This window comes from Sphaeramia orbicularis, chromosome 7, assembly GCF_902148855.1.
Source record: "Sphaeramia orbicularis chromosome 7, fSphaOr1.1, whole genome shotgun sequence".
In the NCBI taxonomy this organism is placed as follows: domain Eukaryota; kingdom Metazoa; phylum Chordata; class Actinopteri; order Kurtiformes; family Apogonidae; genus Sphaeramia; species Sphaeramia orbicularis.
In genome coordinates this window covers 49321793-49342706 of record NC_043963.1, presented here as the reverse complement: position 1 = coordinate 49342706, position 20914 = coordinate 49321793, and the positions used below count along the sequence as shown (strand labels likewise).

Here is a 20914-nt window from a genome sequence, read left to right as displayed (position 1 = left end):
ATATATATATATATATATACATATATATATATACACATATACATATATATATATATATATATATATATATATATATGTGTGTGTGTGTGTGTGTATATGTCTGTATAAGTATATATACACACACACACACATGTATATATATATATATATATATATATGTATATATATATATACACACATATATATATATATATACATATATATATATATCTCACTGATCTATCCTACTTATGTTATGCAAATACATACATTAAGAATGTCACATGTCACTTTTTAAATCAACAGTTTTCTAATAATAAGCATTTTTATAAAGAAATAACAATTCCATATTGTTATTTACTCTTTAGTATGATGATAAACTATACAATAAATAATTATGATGCTAGTTTTTGCACAGGGATAATTTCTGGAAACAGTGACATGGCTGCCGAGCATCAGTATGATGGGATCCGTAACAACCATGTCACATCCATCCACTGCCACATTTTGTGTTTTTGTTAAGCTGTTATTGTTTTAGATCCACAACACTAACATTTATGAATAAGAGGATAATTAGCAATAGTAAGTACATAAGTTTATTCCTAATAAGGTACTGGTACTGATCATCATGGGTAATGTCACGTCCGTCCACCAGCAAAAGTTTTCACATGCACGTGCTATTCAAAATCCAATATTTCTGAAAATATAGCTTCCACTGTCAAATAATATCAGTAGTCTGTGCATAAATGTATTAGCATTATTTCAACACAGTTCTATGCATTTCTTACAACTTTTTTCTTGACAAAAATGGCCACTCATTTGACCCCCTAAGTAAATTTTAGCCGATACATATATACGCACACACACACACACACACACAGTATATGTCATTTTCCTGGCCCCAATCCTAGATAAAGGAGGAGGGTTAGACATAGAACTAGTAATTTCATCCCACATAACAGACTTTGGATTAAATCTGATATCATCTAACATTTAACAATGCAGGAAAAAACTGATTTATGTAATGTGGGTCTAAACAAAGCATTAGTCATGAAGTTATTTTGAGATATAATGTGATGTAGCGGATGCTTACTTCTTGTATGTTTACTTATCATACGATGTAATTAGACATTTTTCATTCAGCAGTAGCCTAGTCAGAACAGGGTGTGAAAGAAGAATCAGTTTTTTTTTATTGAAATGTATGTTTTTCCAGTTCCCGCATATTTTCCAAACTTTGTGCATTTTTCGCAAATTCCCGCAATTTCGTTGCATAAAATCACATAAAAACCCTGCATATTCCATTGCATAACCAAAGATTTTTGCCCACATAACCAAAGATTTTTGCCTGCAGTTTTTTTGGAGGGACTGCATACCTAAACATATATATAAAATTACATGCATGTAATTTTTGATCTCCAAACTAAAGCCCAGGATTGAAGCCTTACAAAGCCAGTTCTAATCCAACACCTGAAACTCCAAATATAGTAAAAGTCCTCTGGTGTACCTGAGACCCACAGCCAGCATGGGCTCCAGCAGCTCCTTGATATCCGGTTGGATGCTGGGACCCATGGCTCTAGACAACATGCTGATACAGGTGAACACTGTGGCGTCTACTTGCATGGTCTTCTGCCTCCTACACACACCAAGGATAGGAATGTGAAAAAAAAGGCATGTGAAAATACATCTTATGTCATACTTTTTTGTAATGTGGCTGTTGTATGAGGCAGCCAGCATTGTAACGTCAATAACTATAAACAGCACACACACATATAGCACAAAGTTATTCATGAGATGATGTTTAACATGTTACGAAAGAACTTTAAATTGAAACTCCAACGACACAAATTCATAGATTTTGCAATATTATAGACCAAAAGGATGATAGCTCTATGTTGGAAAAAGTCGGATCCACCTACAATAGGTGCTTGGTTTAATGCTGTGGCACAATGTATGGCCCTGGAGAAAATAACACATATTCTTAAAAATAAAGTAGAAATATATAAAGGTATCTGGGAACCATTTGTACAATTTATTAAAAGAAAACAGCTATTGGACAAATCTTACAGGAAGTATAGGACAACAGACTGTAAGCCTCATTGTAGTGTATTACGGCATTATTATTTTTGATATACGGTGTTTGAATGTGAATGACATCTGAAAGTATGTCTTTTATACAATGTATAATAAAATATAGTTTTAAAAAGGCACCATATATTTGTATTTGAATATCCATAATGTTTTTATTTATCCTGTGTATCACTTATTTGTCCATTTATTTCTATTTACACAGAGTAAGAGAGTGGAATGACGTTCTGCTCTGTTCATATGATGGAGGTGGGGGTGAAAGGGCAGACTACGTATTTTCTTTCAAAACAACACCACACAAGTGAATACTGAATGTTCAATAAGTATACCAAAGTCCAATAAAGATGTTGTTAAAAAAAACAAAGAAACAAAAAAAAAAAAACATGTTAAACTAAACAGAGTTCTATTTACTCAGTTACATCCCCTTATTTTTACATGAGCACATCATAACTTAATTCAGATGATGCTCAAGAACAGATATGTTGGCTTGTTCAATATCAAAAATGTGGACTATAAGAATTGCTATATCATTAGCCTCATAGCATAATTGCCCAAGTCATATTTTGGTCAAATCTCCATGTCTGCATAACTTTACTCTCCTAACACTGCTGATTCATTTTGCATCATTGCCTATGACCTGAAAAAAAATATGATTTGGGCACTTACGCTGTGAAGCTAACAATATGTAAACCATACACCAAAATGTTCACATACTGGTTGAATGAGGGATTTTTTTTTTTTTTTATTGTCGCAACCAAACAATGAAAAGCAAGCACTTCTAGAACAATCCTAATGATAAAATCTAAAATCTAGTAAACTTAAGTAAAACAAGAAAATATTTAATTATTGTGTATCTTTGTGGGTATAGGCAGCAGTTCAGAAAATGAATGAATTAATGAATAGGTGAAATGTAAAAAATATAATCTCTCAATATAAAAGACACTTTAAATCACAGTATTTACTACTGTAAAAATAAATTTAGATCTTTATTATTTTATCCCAGCCATACAATGACAATCAGGGTACTGTATTATGAATTAACATAGGGCTCCAAATACCGAATATATTCACGTCTACTTGTGTGTCCATTATTTTCTCAATCAATTTGTTGGTTTGTTCTATAAAATGTGAGGAAAATAACAAATATCAATCAGTATGTTCCAAAACTTAAAGGTGCGGGAGACTTTCGTGACCAATTGTTCATCAAATCTGTAAATCCTCAGTCATAGCCTAAGTATCATGAATCTGCAAGTCTTTCTGTGATTACTCACCTGAATCTCTTGCATTACAGTGAACAATTTCAAAGTGTCATCCACCATAAACAAACCATTTGTTTACAAACCGAGCCAGGAGGTCACTCGGGCATCTTCGGAATTTTGTCGCGACGTGCATTGTGGGAAAGGGAGTTTCGCACAGCCACCAACTGCTGCAGCAGCAGCACAACCATATGGTATTATATGGATGAAACAAACACGACGCAGAAACAGCTGAAACGCAGAAACGGCTGGAGGAATAGATAGAGGGAAGGGAGCTCCTGCCATTACCGCATTGGGTCTGTTCAAGCTGCCACTGTAAGGCGGCTGGTCGAGCCTTCGCTTCCCACAATGCACATCGCGACAAAATTCCGAAGATGCCCGAGTGACCTCCCGGCTCAGTCTGTAAACAAATGGTTTGTTTATGGTGGATGGCACTTCGAAATGTTCACCGTGACGCATGAGATTCAGGTGAGTAATCACAGAAAGACTTACAGATTCATGATACTTAGGCTATGACAGAGGTTTTACAGATTTGATGAAAAATTGGTCACGAAAGTCTCCCACACCTTTAACATGACAACCTAAATTTTTTGTTTGGTCAACAACCCAAAACTTTTCGGCTTACTATCACAGAAAGAAACCAGAAAAATATCCAAAGTTAAGCTGTGTGACCCAGAAAACATTAAAAACCAATTACTAAATTATCAATTTAGTTGAAAACTAATGGAAGAACCAACTAATCATTGCAGCTTCAATTTACAATACTACTATACTACAAGTGCGATTCAGGAGATATTTTCATTGCTTTATTTACTGACTTGTGAGCGAAGTCCTTTGGAGGCAGAGCCGCCTTGATGATCTCCAGGATCTTGGTGAGATAAGGCTGTATCTCCGCTCTTACAGCCACGACCAGCAACCCCAGAGCCTGGAAAGCTGCCGTCCTCTCCTTCTCCTTCTTCAGACAGCCCAACAAGTAGCCCATAGTGTCAGACAGGTACTGGTCTACACGGTGGACAGACAAACAGAGGTGGTTCCATGCACATGAATCAATACAACAACAGGGATTAGAATATATAGTATATATAGTTATATATTAGAACAACAGCCCTAGAAATTCTTAAGTGCGTTTAGTTACGAGAATCTGTAAATGAACATGTTATATCAAAATGCCACCAGACATCCTATCTCGACTCACCTGTAAATGTGTGTGGCTGGAAGGCAGCTAAGCGCGGCAGAAGGTTGAGGATTGTCATTTGGATCAGTGGATTTTTACTGGTCCTGTATTTTAGAACCCAGCGACACACCTGGACACAGCACACAGTAACATCTTATGTCAAATCTGATTTTATTGATACAAAGCACTAGAGTGGAAAAGTGAAACACTGAGTCTCGTGGAAAATGCGCATTTCAACCACTTGTGACTTTTGAAAGGTACAATATACGTCATCTTTCTCATTCGATTTTTTTGCACAATGTCTAATGAACATTACAGTAGACAAACAACAGCATCGTATGGACGTGATCCCACTCCAAAATTTCAGATTTCTTGCATCTGACAAAATCTGTAAATGCAAAGGCATAATGTACATGTTTATGTTTTTTAACCTATAAAGACCCAGTACTACTTTTGTGGCAGTTCCCAAATTATCTTTTCTCTCCATTTAACAATTTTTAAGTGATTTATGATAAAGTTATTATATTATCCTCTGTATTTTCTTTTTTTACAGAGAAAATCAGATATTTTTCCTATATTTAATCTACTGATCATGTAGATGTTCATAAAAACTCAGATTAAAGTTGAGGGTTACTATATCAGATACCGAGAAAATTGAAGAGAAAGGGACTTTTTCAGCAAAGATATCAATAACTGAGCATAAAAACCCATGTCTTCATCCACTGTCATTTGTCAAACTCCACGGGTTTTACTGGTGAATCAATGTTGCAGAAGATGACGATGTTTCCACATTCACTATGGAGCATCTCAGCATCCAAATGGGTCATATCTGATGACCATGGAAAGATGACAAACTGCATTTTACACCAATTATTTATGTGTACTGATAGGATTAGTGGGTCAGAAGTTATTAAACATTTTAGATTAGTAAATGCTTTTGGTTGCCAGTGGCTGTATTTGAGGGTTAAGAGCTGATTAATAAATGTCTCTACTGTCATGTCAAGTAATCGTCATAGCCAGTGGCCTGCTGTGACTCATACCTGGTCAAATCTCTCCTCCATCAGCTCTCGGCAGTATCGACTCTCTACCAGGGAGCTCTTGGCAGGAACTGGTGTCGCTCCGAAGCTCAGGAAGCCCTGAGGTGTGCTGTAGCCCAGCAGACCCAGGAGAGCATTGGACTGCTGTGGCTGCACTGACTGGAAGCTGGTGAAGGGCGTGATGTGACGGGGCTTGGTTCCGAAGCCCATTAGTTCCTTGCAGTACTTATCGTGGACCAGCTGCTGCTGTGTGATCTCTTCCATCTCCTCACGCATGCGCTATGAGACCGAAAACACAGTGAGTGTCAGAAAGACTAAGGGTGGAACTAAAGTTAGGGGTTTGTTTTCCCCTCCTGTTCAATTACATGTTACATACATTCACACTAATATATAAAGTATTGCCTTTATATATATGAGGCAGTACTTGGTCTCCTGCTTTTCTACGTGTCTGCATTAATTGCACAAAGTACTGGGCGAGTTATTTTTAAATGTGTCTGTTATTTGTGTTTTAACTGAGTAATCTTGTAACTATTTTTGTATTAGCTGCTGCCCATCTTAGCCAAGAGGTTTTTAATCTCAACAGGATTTTTCCCTGGATAAATAAAGGTTAATAACAATAATACAAGTGCAAGCAGAGCTTACTAATACCCCCACCTTGTCGCACAACACTTTGCCTCTCCTGCTCATGGATACCCGGCCTACCCAGCGATTAATTTTGAGTCTTAACTTTCAATCTTTTCAAAACTTTTTCAAAAATTTGTAAAATAAATAAATAAATAAATAAAATGTGAGAAAGGCACATGTAAAGAACATATTTGTCATGTTTGAAAAGAAAAGTGTCCGAGAAATGGGTTGGACAAAAATCTTGGACGGACAGAATTCCTGGTACATCTGTATACCCCTGCTCTCTTGTACTTCTACAAAGAGCGATGTTTCTGTTATTAAGTTATATTAGAACATATCTTTATTGTCATTGTACATTGCACAACGAAATTAAATTTTTTAAAAAAAGTGAAACTATTGTTGAGCGATCTCAGCGTTACATTTATGCAACTCTTTCCTCTTGTCATTAAAAAATAAATAACAGCACTGTCAAAACTTTCCTACTCAGCTAAAGTTCATAGTAAATTACCCATTTACCAGTGTAATAACATTATTTTACAGAGAACACTGCACTAACCTATGCATTTGTAGCATTAATATTATTAGCACTAGTAGGCTAGTGAGTAATTTTAGCGTGTTTAAAGCAATACTTTAAACACGCAAAACAACATCTGTCTGCACAAAACTGTTGTGCTTTAATCCTCATTAACTTGCAGAATTTAGTAACATATCGTTTTGCTGCTGCTTAAGAAAAAATGGTGAAGAATTCCCAAATCAGTCAGCTACAGGTCCAGCTTCTGAATAGTAATATGCAGCAAGTCTGATTTACAAAAATTCTTTAGGGCTACATTAACATGACAATCATTAAACTGCAGTAGGACATATAAGGTGACCACAGTCTAGGAAATTAATGGAAACACTGCCGCTATATGTACAGAAAACTGTGAATTAATGTTTACTTCATCTGGGTATTGCCAATATTGTAATCATGTTGGTCCAAAATTAGGCAAAAATAGAGTTTCTTGTGGGATACAACAAGTCTCCATTACACACAGTATACGTCTCCAGAAACCAGCAAAAACTAGACCAAAACCTATAGCTGGATTGTAACTCCCTATCATGTTAGAAGGGAGGAATCAAATCATGGATTTTGAATCGACCTCAAAAGATATGATATTCAAATGCAAATGAAATTCTGGCCAATATCTAGCTCTGGTTACAACCTAATGCCACGTTTCCACTACGTGGAGCCCGCTCGACTCAACTCAACTTGGGTACCAGATACTATTCCTGGAGACCATTTCCATTACAGGATATTACCAACGCGGCATAAGAAGACCCCAAATCCCAAAGTCTCTACCCATAATCTACTGGATATGTTGGCCACATCAGCAAGTGTGTAAAAATGTACAAATAGAAAGGTAGTGCTTTTGGGTGTGTGTGTTGTTCCAGGGCGTTCAAGCTTCACCTCTCCTTCCATGCTACTGATGCGAACCAACTCATTCAGAATCAGGAGAGCACCATGGACCCGATCGTCACGGTTCATCCCTTTCTCTTTGGCCAAAGTCTCATCAAAACCCTTCTCAGCCTCCTCAAAGGTTTGCTGTTACAAATAAATGAACAAATATAATAAACAACAATGAAAAAAATCTATAATTAATGTGAAAAACAATACACAGCGGGAAAATCTATTTGCTGTGAAATGTCTTACTTTGTACCACTGTGGTTTCTGCATTTCTTTGGTCTCCCTCTGAGTGGTGAGGATGAGGCAGGCCCGGAGTGCAGACACAGCCCCCTCCCGGATGGCCTGCTTGGGGTCCCACACCGCATAGAAGATGTTGTCAAAGAAGGGCTGGACTTGTTGAAAGAAGAAGGTGGGTGCACTCACAGCCAACTCTCTCAATACCAACACCTATGAGAGAAAAACACCCACATGAACAAAATGATGCACAATAATATCATCGAGTGTTGTATAGTGTCCAAGAAAGCTGCTTATAAATACAATGCGTCATCATTATTTTTATCATTATTATTATTGTTATTAGTAGTAGTAGTAGTAGTAGTAGTAGTAGCAGTAGTAGTAGTAGCAGCATCATCATCATCATCATCATCATCATCATCATGCTCTTTTGGGATTTAGGTTTTCTGGAGCTTCCAGCAACTTCAATTAAAGACATTTTTTAAACACCTTCCTCACATCAGTATGACGAAGACGAAGATGAAGAAACATAAATTGTTTTTGTCACTGTTACAGGAACAATGAAAATCAGTTTAGCAGCTCTGTTCCATTTAGCAGCAGATTCTAAAAGTGCAGAAAAAGTGTACATAGTAACTATCACACTGAAAAATACTGACAATGTACAAAACTACAAAGAAGAACTGCAATAATACAAAAGGCAACTCTACACTATAAATACAAGAAATACATGCAACATAAAATAAGGATAAATATAAGGCAAAATTTAAAAAAAACAAGGTGCATGGGTCAGGAGTATTCCACTGAGGAAGGGTGAGTATTGCATTACATATGAAGGCAGTTTGTTGTGTAGTTATAAGTGCATATGGACATTGAATTTATTTTTTTTTTTACTATAAAGACAAACATGGGGGTTGGGCGGAGATAGCATATGGCAAAGACTGGAATCATTCAATTCACACTTTGTGTTGGAATCAAACCAATGCCATTGGCCTCAGTCGACAACGTACGCGCCATAGTAACCAATAACAAAGTATTTTACCTAACAACTTCTCAGACCATTTAAGACATTTTAAGGCTGCTGTGCTTTATAGTTTTGTAGCATCACTTACAAATTGCATAATTACCTTTCAGCTTATTGCAATTGAAAAGTGATCTGAGGTGGAACAACAATTCTGTCCACTTCTGTGGACTTTGTTTTCAGGATGCAGAAAATCTACACTTTACATCACAGGTCTTTATAACAGACATAGCAGGGTAAATACATTATTTACAGCTGTAATTACAGATGACTGTTAAGATTTCCTCAAATGTGATTCTGTGGCTTGGCACAGAAAAAAGTTAGAGAAGGAACTTTTCCACAATATCATGAAATGGTGTCCTGTCATCTACATAGTCTTATTTAGATGGACGTGGACCGAAATGAGAGAGCTGCAGAACGAAGGTCTGATTTTTTTTTTTTTTTTTTTCAAATTCTCGCTATCCCAGCTTAAAAGATGTGATATTAACACTACTGAATTTCAGAGGAAACAGAAAACACTTGTATTATTCCACAGATATAAATCAAAATGAATAGGTGACAAAAAAAACTTGTTGTTGAATAATGTTAATGATAATATGTATGAAGATAGTTTGGGAATATATAAGATTAAAAATTGAGGTATATAGAAGTAAAAGCACAACTAAAAACACAAACTTGTCAATATTTTCTGATCTACTCTATACACTAGACAGAACAACACTGTGGGCTGTTAAAGAGTCAAATTGTTCTCTGCCCTCATCTTCAAAACACATAAACACCAGTCAGAAGAAGTGTTATTCTAATAACAAACAACACAGCCCCTCCTTGTCACTCACCGCAGCATGACGCCTGCCTTCATTCCTGTCTGCCCCCAGCCATTCCAGAGCCCTCTTCACTTCAAACTCCACATATTCGGCCGTGAAGGTGTCCCCTGCCATGGACAGATGGCCCATAGCTTTAGAGGCCATCTCCATAACCACAGGGTCACTGGATGGCAGCAGGTTACGCAAGTAGTTGGCAAAGCGGCTGATTCGGGTGGCATTGCCTCCCTCGACTCCAATCAGGCTCACTGGAACAAGTCACAGATCCCATTTTATACGGTATTTACACTGATACACACTCAAAAAAGTGTGACTTCACTTGGCATGTTATTGTTCTGAACTTACCAATCGCAAGAATCCCTCCTTTCTTCTCATTTACATCTGAGCTGGATACCAGCTCAAATATGTGGTGGTTTAACTCATCGTAGAATGTAGTGGCTTCATCTTGGCTCAACTATAAATGTCACAGTCACAATCAGTATCATAAGGGAGATGAACAAGAAAAGATGACTGTCTGGTTCAAACTCCTAACTGAGAACATACGAATATGAAGAGCTGATTACTTAGCATTACTTGCTGCCAGCAGCACTCATTCACTACTTTGTCAAACTGCATTTTCATGTCAGCTTTCATTCTTAAAGGACCACATGCGTGGATGCTGTTACCTCTCTGAGCTCCGTAGTCACATAATGCTGCAGGTCTTTGGCAGATTTCGCTCTGGTGTCTTCATTTCGACTCTTCAGCCCACTGACAAACTGCTGCAGCACAGTGGCTGTGCCTGACATGATCACCATTTGGATAGCCTAGTCTGCAATTCCATCACAGGACAACAGGTTCGCATTAGTTACTAAACACAAACGTGAACAGAAAGAATGAGCTAAAACAAAACTTTGGCCCTGGTCAAAGTTGTTGGCGTAAGATGAGGCTAGCTGGCTAACGTGTGAGGCTACCCTCAGTAGTTAGCAAAATGAACTGTGAAATGATAAAGTACTATGTGATGTTTCAAGATGATGCATTTTGAGCTATGAATGTATCATCCCTTACACCACTAGAAAAACAATGACATGTCCAGGTAGTACAGGTTAGTTACTAGAACCGCATGACTTTAAAAAGCTGGTACTGTATAGCCAATGCTAACTATTGCTAACGTCAAGCTAACTATTTCATGAACCAAACATTCGCCTGAACGATCTTCTAAGCACTACTTACGTGTTTACTTATATGCAGGCCACTTTATTATGTAGACGCAAAACCTCTCTCATTGTACAAGCATTCACCAAGCTTCTGACCTAAACACAGGGTGCATTTGCTAGCTCTGTGTACAGCAGTAGGTCTGGGTTGAACCGTCTCCAGCAGGAAGATACATCCGGTAACTTCACGGGCGTCGTGTTGCGCAGCCTGCGCGCAGCGCTTGTTTTTGTTTTTTGTTTTGGTTTTTTGGTTTTTTTTCTTAATTGATTTTTATTTGTTTTACAATATAAAGTACAAGTCAATCAAACAGAGAAATGGGCAGAGGTACATTCAGTCATTTACATATCGTTTACAGTCCACAGATTGAATGAAAATGTCTCATTTTCCCCACTATTTCACACCCATGTGTTGTTGTAGGCGAAGATTGTCGGTCATCATTTCCATTAGACCAATGTGATTCACAATTTTTATCACCAGGGAGACTGAGGGAGGATCCTTTTTTGGCCAAGATTTGGTGATGGCTTTTTTGCCTACAGCAAGAAGTATTCTACAGGGTGTCCCATTAGTCTCCATACATAGGAAAAATAAACGTTTATTGACATAAACCATTTTTATTAATATAATATGCTCTATATGACTGCCATTTTGTCAGGAACACATTTCAATGCGTGTCCTCCACTGCTGAAGAACTATAAAGAAGAAATATAAAGAAATACATGTTAGAACCATGGAATGTATTATGTCTCCTATGTATGGAGACTTATGGGACACCCTGTAGACAGATATACATCACTTTTACATAAGTAGCCAATGACTTATCAAAATGAACACCGAAAACTGAATACATCCATGCTGGAGATACCTGGAAAAGTCATGTTTACCAAGTCCAAATTTGAGTGAAAGATTTTGAAAGCCATCCATCTGTCCTTTTGAAAGTATCGTGCAGAAAGCAGTTATACCATGTTCAGACCACTGTGTTAATCTGTAGTCATGCAGTGCAGGTTGTAAGTGTGGATCACTCACAGGCCAGTTTAGGATCCTAATTTGTCTATGAGTCCAAATGTCTTGACCACTTGAAGCCAAACTTTAAGTGAATTATGCACACATAAATTGTCCAACTATAGGACTGCTCTGGTGCAGTCCAGACAGCCAAGAATTGAAGGTAATGGAACTTCAGTCAAGGAAAACTCCATGTCTTTCCATTTGGCCGCATAAGACTTATTACACCAAAGTACTAGTGATCTTAATTGGGCTGCAATGTAATAATGTCTAAGGCAAGGTAAGGCCATGCTTCCCCTGTCCCTCGGCAACGGTAAAATAGAGTACTTTATCCATGGTCTTTTTGTTCTCCAAACAAACCTAGAAATATGCTTGTCCCATTCTCTCAATGGAACCTCAACTGGTAGAGCCATGAATAAATGTAATAATTCAGGAAGGGTTATCATTTTAATTGTCCCTATTCTATCACAGATGTCTCGGGGAAGCAAAGCCCATCTATTAAATCCTTGTTTTCTTAAAAAAGTTTTTCATAATTTGTAGCAAAGAGAGAGGACAAGTCCCTTGGTAAGAATCAAATCAAATCAAATTTTATTTATATAGTGCCAAATCATAACAAAAGTTATCTCATGACGCTTTACATAAAGAGCCAGTTGAAACCAGATTCTCAAGCCAATTTACAGAAACCCAACAGAATCCTCCAGGAGCAAACACTTGTGACTGGTGACAGTGACGAGGAAAAACTTTCTTTTAACAGGCAAAAACCTTAAGCAGACCCTGACTCCTGGAGGATGGCCATCTGCCTTGACCAGTTGGGGTTAAAGACAGAGGGTAAAGGAGGAGAAAGAAAAAGAGAGAGAGACTGGGAAGAGGGGGAGAAGGGGGGGAGTAGAGAGACACATGGATGCAATTGATGCACAGATAACTGAACTAGAACTATCAAAAAGTAGATAAGCTGGTGCTAGATAATAATAACTAGAGCCCGACCGATATGGGATTTTTGGGCCGATGCCAATACCGATACTGGGGGGAAAAAAAAAAAAAAAGCCAATATTCGATATATCGGCAGATGTCCGATATATTGGCTGATAACCAATATATTGGCCAATATATGAAATAAGAGCATTGATATACACAGGATATATACTGTACATCAGGGGTGTCAAACTCATTTTAGTTCAGGGGCCACATTCAGCCCAATATGATATAAAGTGGGCTGGACCAGTAAAATATTATAAATAATAGGATAAGTGTCAACTTCAAAGCTTCCTGTGCTTTTCAGTGAAAAAAGATAAATTCCATAATAAAAATGTTTACATCTACGAACTGTACTGGAACATACCATGGACAAATATGAACAACCTAAAAATTCTTAAGAAAAATAAGTGCAATGTTAGCAATATTACATCTCAGTTTATTATTTATGCATGTGCATTACAATTTACAGATCACAGTGGATCAAAAATGCACAAATCATTGAAGAACAGGCAGAATATTGTTACAATTCTACCTACTACTCTTAAGACATTTCAGGTTGTTCATATTTGTTCAGGTTATTCATATTATTTGTAAAAGGCTAGTCTATAAATGTAAACATTTTAGTGTTTGTTTGTTTTTTTTACACTAAAATAGAGAAAAAAATTGCAGTTTTCATTATTTATAGGTTATTATGATTGGATTTTACTGGTCTGAGCCACTTCAGATTGAACTGACCTAAAATGATTCTAACATCCTTGATTGTTAGCATCTTCAGTGTAATTTTTGAATTTCACAAATTCATCCCAGGGGCCAGACTGGACCCTTTGGCGGGCCGGATTTGGCCCCCGGGCCGCATGTTTGACACCTGTGCTGTACATGAACATAAATTCTTATAATACTCAAAATATGATTCAACACAAAGAAGCAGAGGACTACTAAATTAAAATAAGGAACTTTAATTTGTAACACTGTCAACATAAGGACTGTAAACCCACTGATAAATAAGAAAAGGCAAACTGTAAACAATGATAAAAAAGAAAAGGCAAACTGCAAACACAATGATATGAGAAAAGCAAACTGTAAAACACAAATTTGTAGTGTTCTTTGCTTTGCTGGTGCTGGAGCCCTGGCTAACTTGCGCACTGTAGATGTTACATCTAGCGCCTGTGGAGTCTTTTGTGAAGTGGCTCCACACCTTATTCTTCCCCTCTGCTTGTGAAATTAAAATACATACATTAAATGCATTTTGGTTATTCGCATTGAATTTGATTCTATAGTTGACCATTTTTAAATAAAAACAAGTGGCTGCATTTAGCTGAAAGTGATAATACATAGGCTAATGTGAGGTGTTTTTAAACTAATACACGATGTGTTTTTAAAAGGCTTATTCACAAAAACATCTTACCAATATTAATTAGTTATATTTACTAGCTAATGAAAAGTTCCATCTGCAGCCACTGTGTATTTACAAACAGCTCAAAAATAAATGCTGAAGCAAACATTAAAAAGTGAAAAAAAAAGTTGTCTGCAAACAAAATAAGAAAAAATAATCAAAACATGCATCACCTTATTAGACTTAATACAAGGGACTACACTACATTTTATGTAACAATGTAGCTGCTTTCAAAACATGCAACACATAAAATACATCACTTGGAACCTTTTCAAAAGTATTTTAATGAATACATTAACTTGTGAATTTATAAGCCCCGGTAAATCCTGCATGACAGTATGAAGTGAAGTGGGACACTGTATAGTAGTCTGATATTAATGATGGACATGGGTGTTAACAGTTGCATATATCTTTGTTTCACAAAGATGCAACTTACATAACTTTAAAACGCTGTATAATAGTCTTATATTAGATAATGGTCGATATGTTGATTAACAGTTGCATCTTTGTTTATCTCACAAAGATAATTTACACAACTTAAAACGCTGTATAATAGTCTGATATTACATAATGGTGGACATGTTGATTAACAGTTGCATATGTCTTTGTTTATTTCACAGAGATGCAACTTACTGTTTACTGTAATATGCTCTCTAAAACTTGCGTGAAAAAAAACTAGGGCCCTGACAGCGTGTTTCTGCAAGGACGTTTTTCTGATGGGGTACTAAAGTGTAGTGTTATATTGTTTTACAAAGTCACAGCTTACCGTGGAGTAAAATAAGTGCAGTTTCCTTTGCAGTCTTCTCGCTTCTTCTCTGCAGCAGCAGAGTGACTGTGAGAGGTGCTGCTGCACTGTGTGCCTGTGTGTGAGGGGGAGGGGCCAGGTATTCGGGCAGTGTGAAGTACACAAACCCAGGAATGGAGCGACAGAATCTCCGCACAGCAAAAAACTTAAATTAATATATCAGTTACATATTGACCGATGTTGATTAATCGGTGATAAGCTATAATCGAGTGATTAATAGGTCGGACTCAACCAATAACCAGAATAAATGTCCATGACTGTTCATACTACTACTACAAATACAAGTATTAACAGTGGATATACTACTACTACTACAACTGTTGGGTGACTTTTAATAAAACAATGATGTAGTCGCCGAGAGGCGAAGCGAGGGAAAAAAGAATCTTTACTTGCTGGACGTGCTGCTAAATAATAAAAACTGAGCTCCAGAGGAATGTCGTTCTGTACGTTTATTAAGGCTAAAAACAGTGAAATAATCCAACAATGTCCAAAAAACGACCAAGACAGTATACTTATTTGGTGGTGGCGGTCAGCAAAGTAGGACCCCACACACACACACACACCCTCTCAGTTCATTCATTCAACAGGTAAAAACAGCTGATTTTACTACTTCAGTGACACAGGTACCACCCTCACATGACTCCTCCCCGGATGTGACAAAGAAAATACTACCTGGCACTTACAACAACAGTTAGTACAAATAATAGGAACCGCTACCATCAATGGAAGTATATGATAAACACTATCACAACTTAGAGAGCGCAGACCTCTGCCAAGCAGATCAGCACACACACCCCCTACCAAAATTGAATCATTTGTTCCTTATGCCAGTATCAACATTTCCTGAAAATTTCATCAAAACCAGTCCATAACTTTTTGAGTTATCTTGCTAAAAGACAGACAGACAAACCCCGATGAAAACATAACCGTTCCTTGGCGGAGGCAACTATATGGATGAGTGAGTGATGACAAACATGACAATAACAAAAAGAGAATAGAACAATGAATAAATGAGCATTTTAAATACTCTAACTCAAGCATGAAAAATAGGACTTCTCGTTGTGAGGTCGTCTGTGTGACCCTGATAGAGCCAAGATGGATTGACAGCTCAGAGGGGTTATCTCCGTCCCATTCGGAATGAGGAGAGCCCTCCTCAAAAAGTCCGCTGTGGTCCGTAAACATAGTTTTAAAGATCAACCTTGACCCTTAAAAGATCACAGTCTCTAACAGGTCTGGGGGGTGGGGGTGGGGGGGGTGGTTATTAATTCCAATACTCTGGCATTTATTCCACTACATCATATTATTAAGTCACTATAATGAAGAATAGGAGTGTTTTTACCTTTACGTAGAGAAAGTCCAGCCTTGATACCGTGCGTAATACAAACTTTAATCCTTTCTAAAAGCCTCCAGTCTCTTTTCATATCCCATCTGAGTGGTTTCCGTAGCCTTTTCTCCTCCGTTAGCAGCCCGGGATGGTTCCATATCTTGGATTTAATCCTGTCGGACCAGCTCATTGGTGGTTTGAAAACGGTCACTGGGAGCCCTCGCCCCACCATGTCTTTCGTTGCCTCCGCTGCAGAGTTGTAAAGGCACATCTCCTCCATGTATAATACTCTCATTCTGGCCGGGAACGGGGTCTGGAAACATAGTTTACTCTCTCAGGACCCGCTTTGCCTCCAAATATTCCCGGCGTTTCCTGAGGACGTCAGGTGCATAGTCGTGGTCGATGATTATTTTTTTCTCCTGGTGCATAAACCCTTTCTTCTGCCAAGCCAGCTTCAGGACCTCTTCCTTGGTTTTAAAACTTGTGAACTTGACTATTACTGATCTAGGAGGGGAATCGGGTGGTGGTTTTGGACCCAGCGAACGATGTGCTCTATCAATCACAAGCTCACTCATGGCAGAAATTTCCAGCTTTTCTCTTAATAGATTCTCTATAAAGATGGCCATGGAAGGGGAATTAGCCTCCGAGCCCTCCGCAATGCCGTAGAGTTTTATATTGTCGCGTCTGGCACGTCCTTCTTCAAATTTTCCTGAAATTTCAGCATCTCCAAAACAGCTTCCTCCATCAAATGTAATTTGTCTTCTGTTTCTGAGATTCTGTTTTCGGCCTTGTCCACTCTCCTGTTGGTTGTCTTTATGTCCTCTTTTATTTCACGGAGAGATTCTCCGTTTTCCCAATGAAAGTCTCTTAATTCCTGAAGTACTGTCTGCAGACTGGCCATTTCGTTAGCTTGCAGCGTTAGCCCCTCAGGCTTGTGATGGTGGACGTTACCTGCCTCGTGTTAGGTCTTTTCACTAGTTAACGGAGACTTCTCTTTACCATGCACAGTGGTTTTCCATCTTCCCCATCTCATGTCAACAATGCCTTAATCCAATTTAGCAACATTTGGTAAGTTAAAACTACAGAAGGAAGGTGTTTTGAAAAAAGGCTCTGGGAGCTCTGAAATTATGCAGCCACCATCGCGGTTGCCCAACCGGAAGTCATTCATTTTAGCATTTTTATTACTTTTCCTATAGGAAAGCAAAAAAGGGACCGGGACCATGGAGTTCCAGACCAGCTGTCCAGGACCAGCTGGTCCACACACTGGTCCAGAAGCCTAAACCTTTCACACATGTTTATTTCCCTTTTAATCTCAACGCACCTTGTTTTTTTTTTTTTCCACCTTTTGTTTTGTTTCAATTTTTAATTAAAAAAAAAATCTAACCTAATACTGTCTGTTCATCTACAAGGCATCAAAATCTAAGTAGAGTATAAGTACTTTTATAAGTAATATGCAGTCGAATTAAATGCAGTCATTTGAGTAAATCTGTATGATTTTAGGGTTGAACCTGGACTATATCTATAAAACAATCGAAAGTAGAAGCACTCGGAGAGTGCAGACCTCGGGCAAGGCAGATCAGTGCCGCGGATTTGGATGAAAATTTCAGGAAAGTTGATACTGGCACAAGGAACAAATGATTAAACTTTGGCGGTGATCAGGGGTAGGGGGGTGGGGGCACTGATCTGCCTTGGCGGAAATCTGCGCTGTATGAGTGCTTTTCTAGAAAAGACAGCACAAACCTCCGCCAAGGCAGATCAGTGCCCCCACCCCACCCCCGATCACTACCAAAATTTAATCATTTGTTCCTTGTGCCAGTGTCAATAAAAAGGAGAGGTGGATTTGTCTCCAAGAATTCAACTGGTTAGAGCGGCAAGGTGTGTAGATGGTGTTCCAGTTAAACAGCATGGATACAGATGTCCAGTTAATGTGTGATTTATTTGCTGTGGTCTGTAATAACAATATGAAGTAACAATCAGTGTAGCAAACACCATACATAATACACAACAGAGTGGCATAACTAAAATTACAAAGGACTGTATTTGGTACTCAATTATATCATCTGGATCATATAATAGAAACCAGATCACCCCTGTATACACCTCACGAAGTATACAGACAGCATGACTTAGCTTATTAGCTTTAACAACACACTAGCATAATACAACATTAGCTTATGCACAGCTAAACAATACACCAACTACAAGTTCAACAATACATCCACTTAGACAATATAACGTCACTAGTCTCACCTTCTGGCATTTACACACAGCAGTGGACCGGGGGGTTGGGGGGTTTCACGTGAGTGATGAGGAAAGTAATGGAACAAAACCAATCACTGTATCAGAAGAAAGTTCATGGTTTTCATCACCGCATTTCACATATACACTATATTGCCAAAAGTATTTGCTCACCTGTCTTGACTCGCATATGAATTTAAGTGATATGTGAGTTCCTTCCTTCCATTCCTAGTCTATGGGGTTCAATATGACGTCGGTCCACCCTTTGCTGCTATAACAGCTTCAACTCTTCTGGGAAGGCTGTCCACAAGGTTTAGGAGTGTGTTCATGGGAATTTTTGACCATTCTTCCAGAAGCGCATTTGTGAGGTCACACACTGATGTTGGACAGAAGGCCTGGCTCTCAGTCTCCGCTCTAATTCATCCCAAAGGTGTTCTATGGGGTTGAGGTCAGGACTCTGTGCAGGCCAGTCCAGTTCATCCACACCAGACTCTGTCATCCATGTCTTTATGGACCTTGCTTTGTGCACTGGTGCACAGTCATGTTGGAAGAGGAAGGGGCCAGCTCCAAACTGTTCCCACAAAGTTGGGAGCGTGGAATTGTCCAAAATGCCTTGGTATGCTGAAGCATTCACAGTTCCTTTCACTGGAACTAAGGGGCCAAGCCCAGCTCCTGAAAAACAACCCCACACCATGATCCCCCCTCCACCAAACTTTACTCTTGGCACAATGCGGTCTAACAAGTATTGTTCTCCTGGCGACCGCCAAACCCAGACCCGTCCATCAGATTACCAGATGGAGAAGCGCAATTGGTCACTCCAAGAGAAGGCGCCTCCACTGCTCTAGAGTCCAGTGGCGGCGTGCTTTACACCACTTCATTCGGCGCTTTGCATTGCACCTGGTGATGTATGGCTTGGATGCAGCTGCTCGGACATGGAAACCCATTCCATGAAGCTCTGTGCACACTGTTCTTGAGCTAATCTGAAGGCCACATGAAGTTTGGAGGTCTGTAGCCATTGACTCTACAGAAAGTCGGCGACCTCTTCGCACTATGCGCCTCAGCATCCGCTGACCCCGCTCCGTCAGTTTACGTGGCCTACCACGTCGTGGCTGAGTTGCTGTCGTTCCCAAACACTTCCACTTTCTTATAATACAGCTGACAGTTGACTGTGGAATATTTAGGAGCGAGGAAATTTCACGACTGGATTTGTTGCACAGGTGGCATCCTATCACAGTTCCACGCTGGAATTCACTGAGCTCCTGAGAGCGAACCATTCTTTCAGAAATGTTTGTAAAAGCAGTCTGCACGCCTAGGTGCTTGATTTTATACACCTGTGGCCATGGAAGTGATTGGGACACCTGATTCTGATTATTTTTTTTAAATTTATTTATTTGGATGGGTCAGCCAATCCTTTTGGCAAAATAGTGTAGCATTCAACAACATCGGTACGGCAATGGTGCATTTAAGAGCATGGGACATATGAAAACTTACAGAGAAACAAACTAAGAGTGAAGAGAACTTTCAATTCAACTCAATAAACATGTGAACAATACATTAAAAGTGTGAGCTTTCTAACCATCAACATTTCCTGAAATTTTCATCCAAATCCATCCATAACTTTCTGAGTTATCTTCCACACAGACAGACAGACAGACAAACAGACAAACCAACGCCGACAAAAACATAACCTCCTTGGCGGAGGTAATGAAAAAGAACCATCCATCACACTTAAAGTTAGACCTGATTTACTTTAAGAAACGAGAAGTTGAAAATACATGTTCTACCATTTTTAGTTTCACTTTCACTGTACACCCCTCCCCCAAACCGGGCCCAGCATCATCTGTTATTATTGTTTGTACATATTGTACATGTTATATTTTCTGTGCAGAGATGGAAATATAAAAGACAGTTAATGCAAACAAACCCGTTTGTACTCTTTCATTCCCAGACCCAATGAGAATCAACAAGAGAATCAATAAAGAATTAGATTGATAAGCAAAATCGATAATGGAATCGGTATCATTAAATTCTTATTGATTCCCATCCCTAACGCGAGTGCATACTATGACAGGCAGAGTAAAATGTAAAGTCCTTCTCTCCCCCATGCAGGTCACGCCAGACATCAGTTAGACCAAGAAGTTTCATTGTCTTGTTTATCCAAATTTCAGTAGGGTTCATCTGTCTCTTTTGGTTTGTAGTATCCAGTTTGGGGTTCAAGATTAGAGATGATTAGTTCATATATTTTAGCTAATCTGTGTATGATATTTGTCCAATCTGAGTGGTGTAGTGTGCGCAGAAGGGGTTCATGGGTGTGTGA

The 20914-nt window shown here is 38.6% G+C and overlaps 1 protein-coding gene across 1 annotated transcript in view; it reads right to left on the bottom strand.

Annotated features, from left to right (window-relative positions):
• Positions 1-11017, bottom strand: part of mtor (mechanistic target of rapamycin kinase) — a 175509-nt gene extending 164492 nt beyond the window's left edge. Inside the window, exons 1-10 of the mRNA XM_030140024.1 lie at positions 10882-11017; positions 10338-10480; positions 10018-10126; positions 9688-9920; positions 7846-8046; positions 7603-7737; positions 5535-5810; positions 4516-4624; positions 4139-4322; positions 1484-1612 (exon numbers count right to left, since the gene is read on the bottom strand). Coding sequence (XP_029995884.1) covers positions 1484-1612; positions 4139-4322; positions 4516-4624; positions 5535-5810; positions 7603-7737; positions 7846-8046; positions 9688-9920; positions 10018-10126; positions 10338-10466 — 1505 coding nt within the window. The 5' untranslated portion in view covers positions 10467-10480; positions 10882-11017. The remainder of the gene's footprint in view (positions 1-1483; positions 1613-4138; positions 4323-4515; positions 4625-5534; positions 5811-7602; positions 7738-7845; positions 8047-9687; positions 9921-10017; positions 10127-10337; positions 10481-10881) is intronic.
• Between the last annotated feature and the right edge of the window lie 9897 nt (positions 11018-20914).